The 11,811-nt window shown below is 41.4% G+C and overlaps 1 protein-coding gene across 2 annotated transcripts in view; it reads right to left on the bottom strand.

Annotated features, from left to right (window-relative positions):
- PTPN11 (protein tyrosine phosphatase non-receptor type 11) overlaps positions 1-11,811 on the bottom strand; it is a 96,486-nt gene that overhangs the window by 18,006 nt on the left and 66,669 nt on the right. Inside the window, exons 8-12 of one of the 2 annotated variants that reach the window (XM_037816810.1) lie at positions 11,111-11,190; positions 10,825-10,983; positions 5,283-5,414; positions 820-986; positions 56-123 (exon numbers count right to left, since the gene is read on the bottom strand). In XM_037816810.1, the coding sequence (XP_037672738.1) occupies positions 56-123; positions 820-986; positions 5,283-5,414; positions 10,825-10,983; positions 11,111-11,190 (606 nt within the window). The remainder of the gene's footprint in view (positions 1-55; positions 124-819; positions 987-5,282; positions 5,415-10,824; positions 10,984-11,110; positions 11,191-11,811) is intronic. The other variant, XM_037816811.1, reaches the window with a different exon arrangement.

Raw genomic sequence — 11,811 nt, 5'->3', positions numbered from 1 at the left:
TCCTTCCATGAACTACAAACAGGAACTGTAGCCTCTTGCCTTTCAGATGACCTACCTTTTTCTCTGATGATGTCAATGAGGATATCAATCACAATGAATGTTCCTGTCCGGCCAATTCCAGCACTGTGGGCATTAGGACAAAGAGCAGTGACAACAGAGCCATCCATGGGGATTTTATACTCAAAATCGAGTTATTACTATTAACAGAAACAATGTCTGCTCTGGCATTGCTTTAAGATTATGTATTTATATTTGAGACTATATTAGCCAAGAGCAATAGGGCTTTGGAGTCAGCCAAGCCAGCACCCAGGGCTCAACTTCTCCATTAGAATGTAGCTGAGGCAAGTCCCTTTACCTCTCTGACTCTTAGTTTTCTCATCTGTGAAATGGGGATAACGATGCATATCTTCCAAGGTTGTTGAGGATGAAAAAGTGAATAATGTATGAAAACCACTGAGATCAGAGGGGCTGGCACAGAGCAAGAACTCAATAAATCATAGCTTTAAAAAAAGTGAACAAAGTTTCACACACATCTACTTGCCCAACACACAGACTATTAAAAAAGAAAAACAAGCAAAAATTGCTAGATTAAAGAATCTTGGAAAATAAGGACTGTGTCTTCCCACCAGGACCTGGCAGTCTTGTAGAGTCTACGGGAGATACACTTTGGCTCAAAATGTCCCTTAATGCAGTTTAGCCATGCCTTGAATACAGATTAAATTTTTCCTGCAATTAAAGAGCTGACGGGGTGGATAAGAGCCAGCCCTGGGTTTTGAGACGCGGGTGGGCTACAGCCTAGAGGCGGGAGGTGCTGGTCACCTGCAGTGAACCACCACAGGCCCAGCGTCCACGATGCTCTCCTGCTTGTGGTGCACTTCCTCCAAGAAGTCCAGCACGCCCCCTGGGTCGCTGGGCACGCCATGGTCAGGCCAGGTCCGAAAGTGGTATTGCCAGACCGTTCTCTCTGTATTCCCCTGGAGTAAAGCCAAGAAAAACCAGAAAAGAATTAAATAAATCACGGGGTTGAGGAATCTGTTGATTACCATCTTTCCTAGAGCCTACGTGAACCAATGGAGCCATCAGGTACAGAATCTCCTCACGCTCCATTTAAAAGTCGTAGTCGCGAGTTTCACGGATCTCTTCTCCTTCCAGCTTTGGCTGAGCTCTCGTGGAAGTAACTCTGCCTCTGTCATAAGAACCAAGGTGCCTGATATGGAACCTGAATCATCTGTCTGAATGACCATGGCAGGGAATGGCTCCATTACTCCTCAACCATGTGCAGCTCAACTCAGGGAGGCAACTGAGCCCTCTGGGGACATAGGTCTCTCCCACCAGATGGGAAAACAGGAATTCCTTCAAGACATCTGCTCCTTTGTGTCTTTTTACACCCAGCTCCCCTCCTCATGCACTTTTATTATATTATCATTATATTAAAATTTTCTGTTTAGTGCAAAGTAGGTAAAAAGAGAGACTTTACGATCTGACAGCTAGATTTACGCTCAAATCCCAGCATTCACCTCCACCGTGGCCTTTGGGCACCTCTAAACCTCAATTTCTTCACCTGCAAAATGGAAATAATAATATCTCTTTCACTATACCATTGTGAGGATTAAATGAGATCATTTAAACACACAGCCAGGGCTCAGCAAATAGTAAGAAGCTCAGCACATTGTAGCACTGGAGGATGGTGATAATTAATAGAGGTCAACAGTGACACCAAGACTGCAGAAGACCAGAAAACACATCTGAAGATGATCCAAGTGAAGTGACATTTTAAAAAGAGGTTAAAAAAAAAAAAAAAAGAATTAGACCCATGTTCAACACCAGTGACCTCTACACAAGGTAAGCAGCTAAGGAATCTGAACCACAAGTAAGAACTTTTCCTGAATTACATGCATTTAGATTTGCTGATGTCATAAAAAAATTTCCTTGATGTTACTGAGCGACCTAAAAACCAGGTATCCGCACAGGTTAACAGAAAGGACAGTCAGGGAATGAGGGCATCCTGCCCCAGCCTCACTGTGCTCCTCCTCCTTGCAGAATAGTCAGTGAGGTCTCTGCCCTTTTTCCCAAGAGGTTGGGAGGCTTAAATGAGATCATGTGACAGCACTTTGGAAAAAATATAAAACATTATACAAAAACAGAAGACACATCATCTGCAATTCTGGAGGAATGATCAGCCTATGTTGGCACCTGCTTCCAGGGTGCAGCACACAACCCAAAGACTGGCATTTCCCCTTCCTGTTACTCAGAGACATCTGCTAATGAGAAGATGGGCAGAAAATCATAAAACTGAAGAAAAATCTATCCAGAATCTTCACCCAATGTCCTCTACATTTCTCTCTCCTTTCTGCTTGACAGCTACATTTTCCAGCTCCTCTCACAATCTCCCCTATGGATTAAACTCTACCCCTTTCCCATCATCACTAGAACTGTACCCCCTCTGAAATCAGAAGCTCAAATACCCACTCTGGACCACAATCACATGGATTCCAGGTCATGTCAGTCCCCGTGACCACATCATGGATCTCACCAGATCTCCGAGCCCTCCCTTTGCTTCCCACCACCTCCCCTCGTCCAAACTTCCCTCCTTAGCTTAGATTCCAAGGACTGTTGTGAGAGTTTGCTCCCATCCCCTATCTCCATTCCCTCGACCCTCTATCCTTTCACTGCACCCACCTGGCAAAACCCCAACCATGGGCAAACCCAACCACCCACTTCTGTTTTGTACCCGAGGAGCAGAGCGTCCTTGGAGAAAAAGAGGGGGAAAAAATCAACAGATTAAAAAATTTAGATTGTTATCACTAAAATGTTCATGTTCACCACCTCGACAAGGTACTTGGCACAGACCAGAAATTTACTGGATTGCCCTCTCTACACAATTACTCTTTTATACTTTTCCCACTTTCTTCAAATATTTCATCTTCTCTTATTCCCTTCAAATGTCAGTTGATGACTTGCCTCACACTTCATAGGGAAAAACAGAAATCCTCTTCCCACCACCAAATCAGCTCACTGACCTGCGTCTGTGGCCACCTTTTCCTCCTTCCCTCCCATTACCACTGAAGAAGTGTCCCTCTCTCCATCAAAACCAATCCATCCACAATACCCTGGATCCCATTGCCCCTCCTTGTCCAACCTCCACACCAGTCTCCCTGACAATCTTCAATATCTCTAAAGATATCTCAGGCTTTTTCAAAAAAAGTTCATCCTCCCTCCCTTCTCAAATCCTCCTCAAATCCACTGCTTCTCAAGCTGAAACCGGTTGTCATCCTTAATGCCTCCCTGCTGCTCAGCCCTCATTCCCTCATCAAGTCTGCCTCCGCGATTACCTCCAGTCAGTCCACTTCTTTCCGCCACCCCTGCCACCACCCTAGTTCAAGCCCTACCATCTTTTGTGTGATAGCCTCCAAATCAGTATCTGGATCCACAGAATCCAACACTCCTGGCCCCTTCCAATCTCCACTCAGCAGAGACTAATTGCTTAGAAACTCAAATCCAACTGTGGCTGCCCACTGCATTTAGGATAAAATCACCACTAACCTGTTTTTCTGACTCAGATCCTTAAGGCACAGGGAACAGCCTAAACCTTCCCTCCTCTCTAAATTAGGCCCTCAAGTCCTGCATTTTTCCCTTCAAGCCCTTATTACGGTTTGTAACAATATATTTATATACGTGATCACTAAGCTAATATACTTCTTGCCAGTCAAGTATGGGCACCGTGAGGGCAGAGACTGTATCTGTTTTGTTCTCCTGCTTTATCTCCAGCAAGCAGCATGGTGTTGGGGACCAAGAGGTTACTGAATGGGTATCTCTGAATAAATTGGTGTCCATAGGCAGGATGGACACTTCTACTCAGACGCCCAACTCAATACGTCCCAAAGAAAACAAACTGCCACCCAACACACCAGTTCTTCTTCCAGCTTTTCTGACCTCTGCCACAGTACCACCATCCAATCAGACTCAAAACCACTAAGCTGTCATTGCTTTCTCCTCCTCCAATGGCCGAACCATCTCCACGCCCTGCAGATTTTACCCCAAGGTGTCTCTCACATCCATCACTTCTCTTCCAGAGTTTACGCTGGCATTTTATATAATATTCATTTCCAACGGAAGGAATAAGAAGTAAAACAAAACAGAACACCAGCTGAAGTCTCTGGGGTACATGGAGAGGAGGCCATCAACCCTGCTAGCCACTAATCTCACCCCATCCGTTCTCCCCACCCCAGGCTGTCAGTCTTTCCTGGCTCAAGGCTCCACTCGGCACTCGCTGGACACAAGAGTGTCCGGGGTTTGGTGCTGACTGATGGAAGTTCAAACTTCTTAACATGATCGTTAAGACTCTTCCCAACTTGATCACAACTTCCTTCTCCCCAAGTTTATTCCCTCGATTCCCCACTTACCTTCATTCCTCCTAAATCCCATTTTCCTACTTTTCACACTTCAGTAGCGTTACTCACAATGACACCACCACCCTTAAGGCCTTTTCCCACCATCTTCTCCCAGCCTTAAAGGCCCAATCTCGTCCGAGACAGGCTCCCTGATGTCCCAGCCAGAAGGAAGCTCTGGCCTTTGTGGTGCCACAACACTTTATGCCTGTATTATAGCCCATGTTTGCTTTGTAGCATAACTATTTGTATTGATGGCTTTTTGCTGCTCCGTGATTGTAAATTCCTTGAGAACAAAGGCTGTTCATTCATCTTTGTGGTCTCCAAAAGATCTTGAATAGCAAGCCCGTCTAAACACAGAATTAAAACGAATCCCAAATCTAACCCTGCTTTGTAAAATTAATCACCCAGGGCCAATCTTGAACTTAAATGCATTTAAGAGGATCTGATGCCACAAAATTACATCACTAAATAGGCCTCAGGGCTTTTGCACATGCTGCTCCTTCTGCCTGGAACACTTCTTCAGGTTTCACTTCAGGTGACACCTCCTGAGAGAGGCCCTCCCTGTGTGCTCACTAAGTACCCCATCACTCTTTAGCAGATCACCCTACAGCCTTCATAGCATCTAGCACAATCAGAAAGCATATTTGGTTATTTACTTTTTAATCTTCTATCTCCCTAGGCTCTGTGATGGCAAAGACTGTACCCGTCTTGCTCACAATGTTGCACTGGTACCTGGAACTATACCTGACACATAAAAGGCACAATCAATGGCCACTGAATAAATGGGAGAATGAATGTATGAACACATGCAAACATGAGTAACTTCATGACCCTGGATTACTGCACACCGTAAACAGTGACCAAGGTACTAAAATACGACAATATACTTACTTGTCCGACCTTTGAAAGTTTAAGTTCTCTTAACGTATAGTCATGAGCGGCACTTTCTTTGACGTTCCTAACACGCATGACACCATATTCTTTTAAAGCATATTCGTCAGGCCAGTATTTGACACATTTACTCTGGAAGAGATCAGAGAAAAACCATTAAAAGGAATAGAAGTGCTGATACATGCTAGAACGTGGATAAATCTCAAAAACATGATGCTAAATGAAAGAAGCTAGTCACTAAAGGCTACATATTGTATGATTCCATTTAAACGAAATGTCCAGAATAGAAAAATCCATAGAGACAGAAAGTAAATTAGTGGTTACCAGGAGCTTGGGGAAGGGAGGAATGGGGAGAAACTGCTTAATGGAATGGGTTTTATTTGGAGGTGAAGGAAATGTTTTGGAACTAAATAGAGATGGTGGTTATACAACATTGTGAATGCACTAAATGCAATTAAAATTGTTCACTTTAAAATAGTTCATTTTATGTTTTGTGAATTTCACCTCAATAAATTAAAAAAAAAAAAATCAAAGAAACAAAAAGCCTAAACCAGCAGAAAACAAATGTTCAAGTCTTACTTAATGACCACGAACATGGAACACTGTCTATCTAGCATCTAACTATTGGATTTTCAAAGAAAAGGAGAGAAAGGTTCAAATAAGAAAAGCAGATGCTCGAAGAACCAGGGCTAAAACAGAAGAGAAATGCAGCTTTTGTAGAATTATCCTATCCAAGCCAAATCTCAAAAGTGAGTCAATACCTGTTTATCTCTGAAGAACCAAAGACGCTGTGCTGGTTTGAATTTGTAATGTACCCCATAAAAGACTAGGTTCCTTTAATCCACTCTTGTGGGGGCAGACCTATTATGGGAGGGACCTTCTGATTAGACTGTTTCCATGGAGATGTAACCCACCCATTCCAGGGGGGTCTTAATCCTTTACTGGAGTCCTTTAAGAGAGCTCTCAGAGAAAGAGAGCTCAGAGAAGCTAAGAGAGACATTTTGGAGAGAAGCTAAAATATGCAATCCAGAGTTTGCTCCCGGGAGAAGCAAGGAGGATCCACAGGAGCCAAGAGAAGCTAAGAGAGATGCTTAGACAGAAACACCCTGGGAGAAACAAGCAGAGAGCTGAGAGAAGCTAAGAAAGACAGAAGCCCAGAGACATTTTGGAGAAAGCCATTTCGGAAGCAGAACCCAGGAGAAGAAGGACCAGCAGATGTCACCATGTGCCTTCCCATGTGACAGAGGAACCCCAGATGCCACTGGCCTTTCTTCAGAGAAGGTATCATTCTTGATACCTTAACTGGGACATTTTCATGGCCTTAGAACTGTAAATTTGTGAACTAATAAACCCCCATTGTAAAAGCTGATCCATTTCTAGTATATTGCATTCCAGCAGCTTTAGCAAACCCAAACAGATACAAAGAGAAGGGTACCAATCAGTACGAGGGTAGCAGTCACTAAGTTTTGAATTCCAGAGATCTGCTAGTCACCCTGTAGGGAAGGCAAGCAAGGACTCTGGAGGTGGAGAGGCTGCCCAACAAGCCAGACTGTCTGGTTCCTTTCCGCACCAGTGTAGGAGGACTAGAAGCCTTATCTAACCCAAGTGTGAATAACACTATCACAGAGAGGAAGCCTATGGGGCCTTGAACCAGCTGCTCTTTCTATATCCAGATCCATTTGATACCTACTACACACGTCAGCTTCCCTTAACTGGGTGCCTGAGACTGCCAAGTCTGCGGCAGCTGCTGGCTCCAAGAGCAGGCAGACTGGGAAATATGGCACCAAGAAAATTTTCTTTGCTGCCAATGAGGAAGACATTTTGCTAAACGAAAGATGAGTTTGTATACATTTGGCAATGTGTCCTGCAAAGAGAATGCTTTTATTGCCTTTTTTTCCTGGGAGAAGTCACCCACAGCCACTTCCTCTCCACAACTACCAAGACATAAAAACCTAAACTTTATATATTAGAAATTTACAGTTATAAAACTAGAAATAAGTTATAAAACTACAGACTTCATCAAAGTTCAATTACGAATTCAAAGAAAAAAAAACCATGATAGGCAGAAAGTTCAACAGAAGAGTTAATGAATGGTGCAACTTTTTTGCTTGGCATGGTTAATGTGGTTCTGGAACTTCTCCCAGTACTTTGCAGATATGAACACCTCTTTGAGAGATTTGATATATATATTTTTTATTTTCCCCAAATAAACACTTCTAATATTAATTGTATTCAATGCTGTTACTGGCCAATCAATCTGAGACCACTCCAGAGAACCTGAAAGAGAGCAAAAAATTATATCACAACTCTGAAAAGAACATTCTAGTTGACTTTAAACATCTGCAAACTGCTGGAGCTCTCCTCTCAACTTCCCAAACTCTCAGGTAAACCTTGGTAAACAAATGCTGAAACGTAAGGGCTAGCCTGGGAAGCAAAGGGAGACCACAGTCTGGTTTTTCTCCAGTGTAGCAAGGGGAAAGAGAACAAGAACAGGTTGTCAGAAAGACCTGTCGAGAACACAAAAGCCCTCTGTATCATGCTCCCCACAAAAGTGAAGAGGAAGAATGGAAACGTGGGCACTGATGAGGAGAGGTGGTGAGATGTAGGCAGAGTGGTTCAGCCTGGTATCTGCCTGTTCTAGAGGCTTCCAGCTGTCCCTCCGAAAGGGATCAATACTGACTCCTCTGAAATGACACGAGAACCCTCTTTTTACAGTCACCAAGTCCTGTGAAGACATGCAGCCTCCTACAAACAGTGTCAGGCATCAACCCACCCAGAGGGCTTCGGTTTTCCTTTCCATACTCTTCTGAAACAGGTTAATACTTGCCTGAAGCAGAAACTATGAAAATGTTTTAATATGTCCATTAATTCAGTAACACATAATGTTACTGTAGGCAGCTGCTAGAGGAAAGTTTTGTTCACAATGACCAGAGCTGGCTCAAAGGTATTCACAAGTGCATCAACAAAGAATACAAGGAGTACAATAACAAAAATCTTATAAAATCAAACGAGCCTTCACAACTGACATGAAAATTATATTAGGAGGGCTAAAAATCCAAAAATCACCAATCTGTCTAAGGTTTAACACAGATATTATTGCTGGATTCCATGTGATTCTTATATAAACCAATTAAAGAATATCCAAAAAAGAACCTTGATTACAACAAAACAAAAACAGAGAACTTTTCCATATTAAAAACCCACATGGATAGGCCTGCTTTGGAATAATACACATAGAACTTTGTATATTCAATGAGATTTGTCTACCTCTCATTTCAAAGGCAAGTCAGTGTGGGGTGTGTGGTAGATGTGCTATGTGACAATTTAAAAAACAGAAGTGTCGTGAAAAGCGTGGGCAGATGGGTACTATACACACACTGCCAGTGGGAGTGCACACCAAGACAACCCCTCTGGAGGGCAGCAGGGTCAAAGTCATTAAAATTTGAAACATGCATACCCTAAGTCTGGCAATCGTTCTTCTTGACATCTAGCATAGAGAAACACTCATCACATGCACACAAGGGCAAGGGCAAGAGCAAGATTGTTCTCTTTGGCACTGTTTGTAAGAGCAAAATCTGGGAAACCTAAATGTCCATCAAGGACAAAATGGTTAAATAAATTAGGGTATATCCATTCCATGGAATACTATGCAGTTGCTAAAACGAATGACATAAACCAATACAGACTAACAGAGGAATTTAGAACATATATTTAGTGAAAAGTAAAAAATGCAAAATGCAGAATAAAATTAACATATGTAAGCACTTTTTCAATCAGAAAATAGTACTATATATTTCTATAGGTACATCTATGTATGTAAATGCCGAGAAAACAGTGGAGAATATAAATCAAACTGATACCTTGGAGGGTGGGACTTTTATAAACAGATGAGGGGTGGCAACAAAGCCTGCTTTAACCTTAACTATAAATGTGTTCGAATATTTACATGAATGTATTGTTGGGATAATTCAAATTAATTTTTAAATGATTAAAATCATGATAGATGTAGTTATATGACCACTGAAATCAATGTTTATTAAATTGTACACTGATCACCTGAAGGTTAGACCTTTTTATAGTCCCTTTTTTGACTTCTGTTTCCAGACACAATGGAGTAACAGGGACTGAATTAATCTCCCACTTTAAAGAATGATTAACACTGGAAAAACATGGTTTTCAGACATTAGACAGCACGCAGCTTGGGCAGTGATCCCTGAGAGTAGCGATACAAATGGGACGAGCCCTGTGACTGCGCTGGCTTACTGCCTGGAGAGATTTCCAGGTGGCAGCACAGGCAACAGGAAATCAAACAGAGCCCATAGGTCTCCTTGAGTTGAGGAGACAAGAGTTTGGAATTCAGGGAGGCCAAGCCAGCTGTAATTCCAGGGCAGAGTAACAGGGAGGAGAGAGCTGAACAGAGAGACAGCTCTGGAGATCTGCAGAAGGTGCTCTTTAGCTGAGTAGTCAACAGTGCATATGGGTGAGGAAACTGAAAGAACTACCAAAAAGGAGTAGGTGAAACAATTCCCAAAGCTCATATAGGGCTAAGAATAGTTCACACACCAAACAGAAAGTCAAGAAACTTCATAATTCACAGGGCATTGGGGTGAGTCCTCAGAAGGACGCAGCCTCAGCAATGCAGCCAAATTAGCCCTAGATCAATGGCTACTATGGTCCCACGTGGCAAAACTTAAAAGCAGAACTCTTCCAAATAACTGCATTCCAGGACAAAGCTCAAAATTAAAAGAATTTTAAAAAAAAAAATCCAGCACATAAAATCCACACTATGTGGCATCCAATAAAAAATTGCCCAGGCATGTGAAGAGACAAGAATATATGAAAATATGATGAAGAAAAAAATCAAAAGACTCAGATTCAGAAATGACATATGTAATATAATTAGCAGACAAGGACATTAGAACAGACAAGGACATTAGTAGACAAAGACATTATTATAAATATACTCCATGTGTTCAAAAGGTATAGAAAAGTATGCAAATGTTAAGGAGAGACATAGAAGAAGAAAAAGACTCAAAACTTCTAGAGAAGAAAAATACATCAGTAGTGAAAAATACACTGGATAGGACAAGCAACATATGACCCACTGCAAAAGAAAACACTATCTTAAAGACAGCAAAGAGAAATCATCTAAAATTAAACACAGAAGAGGAAAACAAAAACTGACCAAAAAATTGAACACTACCTCAGAGTGAACTCTGGGTCAACTTTAAGCAGCTTAATATATGTGTAATTGGAGTCCCCAGATTGGGTAGGGGATGGGGGACATATTTGAAGAAATAATGGCTGAAAATGATCTGAATCTGAAGAAAACTATAAATCCACAAAATTCAGAAGCTCAATGAACCCCAAGCAAAAGAAAACACCACCAAAACAAATCATAATCAAATTTCTTCTACTCCTTTTTTCACTAGAGGATCAGTTAGAATAAGCTTAATCTGTTTATTTAGTTCCTAACATTGCTAACCTGACATGTCCAATACTTTACAAACATTTCATCAGAAAAGAAGAGTATGTGTTATACCTTTCCTCTCTCCACTTCTTTTGTTGTCATGACAATCACTCGTGAGTTCTCCTGGAATACCATCCGCCAGAAATCATTCACTGTGTTTTGCAGGCAGCCTTGTGTGGCAATGTAACTCTTTTTGGGCTTTGAATTGTTGCACTTGGTTTCAAATTCAGGCTAGAAATTTAGGAAGAACAATCTTCAAACATTTGAAAGTTGCTTTCATAACGCAAGCAAGAATTTAAAATATAATAATAGGTCAGCAATTGTGTGGTCAGAAAAGAATGCGAAAAACAAAGTTTACCATTATAATATTTGCATTGATATAATCTGAAACAGGTTCATTGGGATCACCATCGTGAAGGACAACCCTGGTGTGATCAACTGGAAGAGAGAGAAACTACAGTCACAAAACTACTCAGGCCGCCTCAAAGCAAAACTCTTCAAATCAGTTAATTCTCAACCTACTCCAAGCCCTAGTTAATTTTCATTGTAGTCCACATAAAAATTTAAGCCACAAATGACCACAACAGTAATCTGAACAGCACAACATGATGCCCCATAATGCTTTCCTTAAGAATAAAAAAAGCACCAAATAGGTTTGTAGTTCAATTAACAGTATTGCATCAATGTGATTTCCTGGTTTTGATAATGTACTGTGGTTGTGTAAGAGTTTATCATTGGGGGTAGCTGGGGAAAGGGTACACAGGAATTCTCTGTACTGTTTTTATAACTTATGAGTCTAAAATATCTCTAAACAAAATGTGTTTTTTTTTTTATTTAAGAAAAAGACGAGTGATGCACAGATGACATGATGAGATTTGCTTCAAAATAATCTAGGGAGGGGGGAAATGGATCAAAGTACAGATGAAACAAGATTGAGCATAGACTGATAATTGTTGAAACTGTGTGACAGGTACATGGGGGTTCTTTATACAATTCTACTTTTCAGTACATTTGAAAATTGCCATAATGAAACGTTTTTAAAAACTGAAGCAAAATGAA

Source organism: Choloepus didactylus, chromosome 23, assembly GCF_015220235.1.
Source record: "Choloepus didactylus isolate mChoDid1 chromosome 23, mChoDid1.pri, whole genome shotgun sequence".
Lineage (NCBI taxonomy): Eukaryota > Metazoa > Chordata > Mammalia > Pilosa > Megalonychidae > Choloepus > Choloepus didactylus.
The sequence above is the reverse complement of the archived record's forward strand: the minus strand, read 5'-3'. Positions and strand labels throughout refer to the sequence as shown.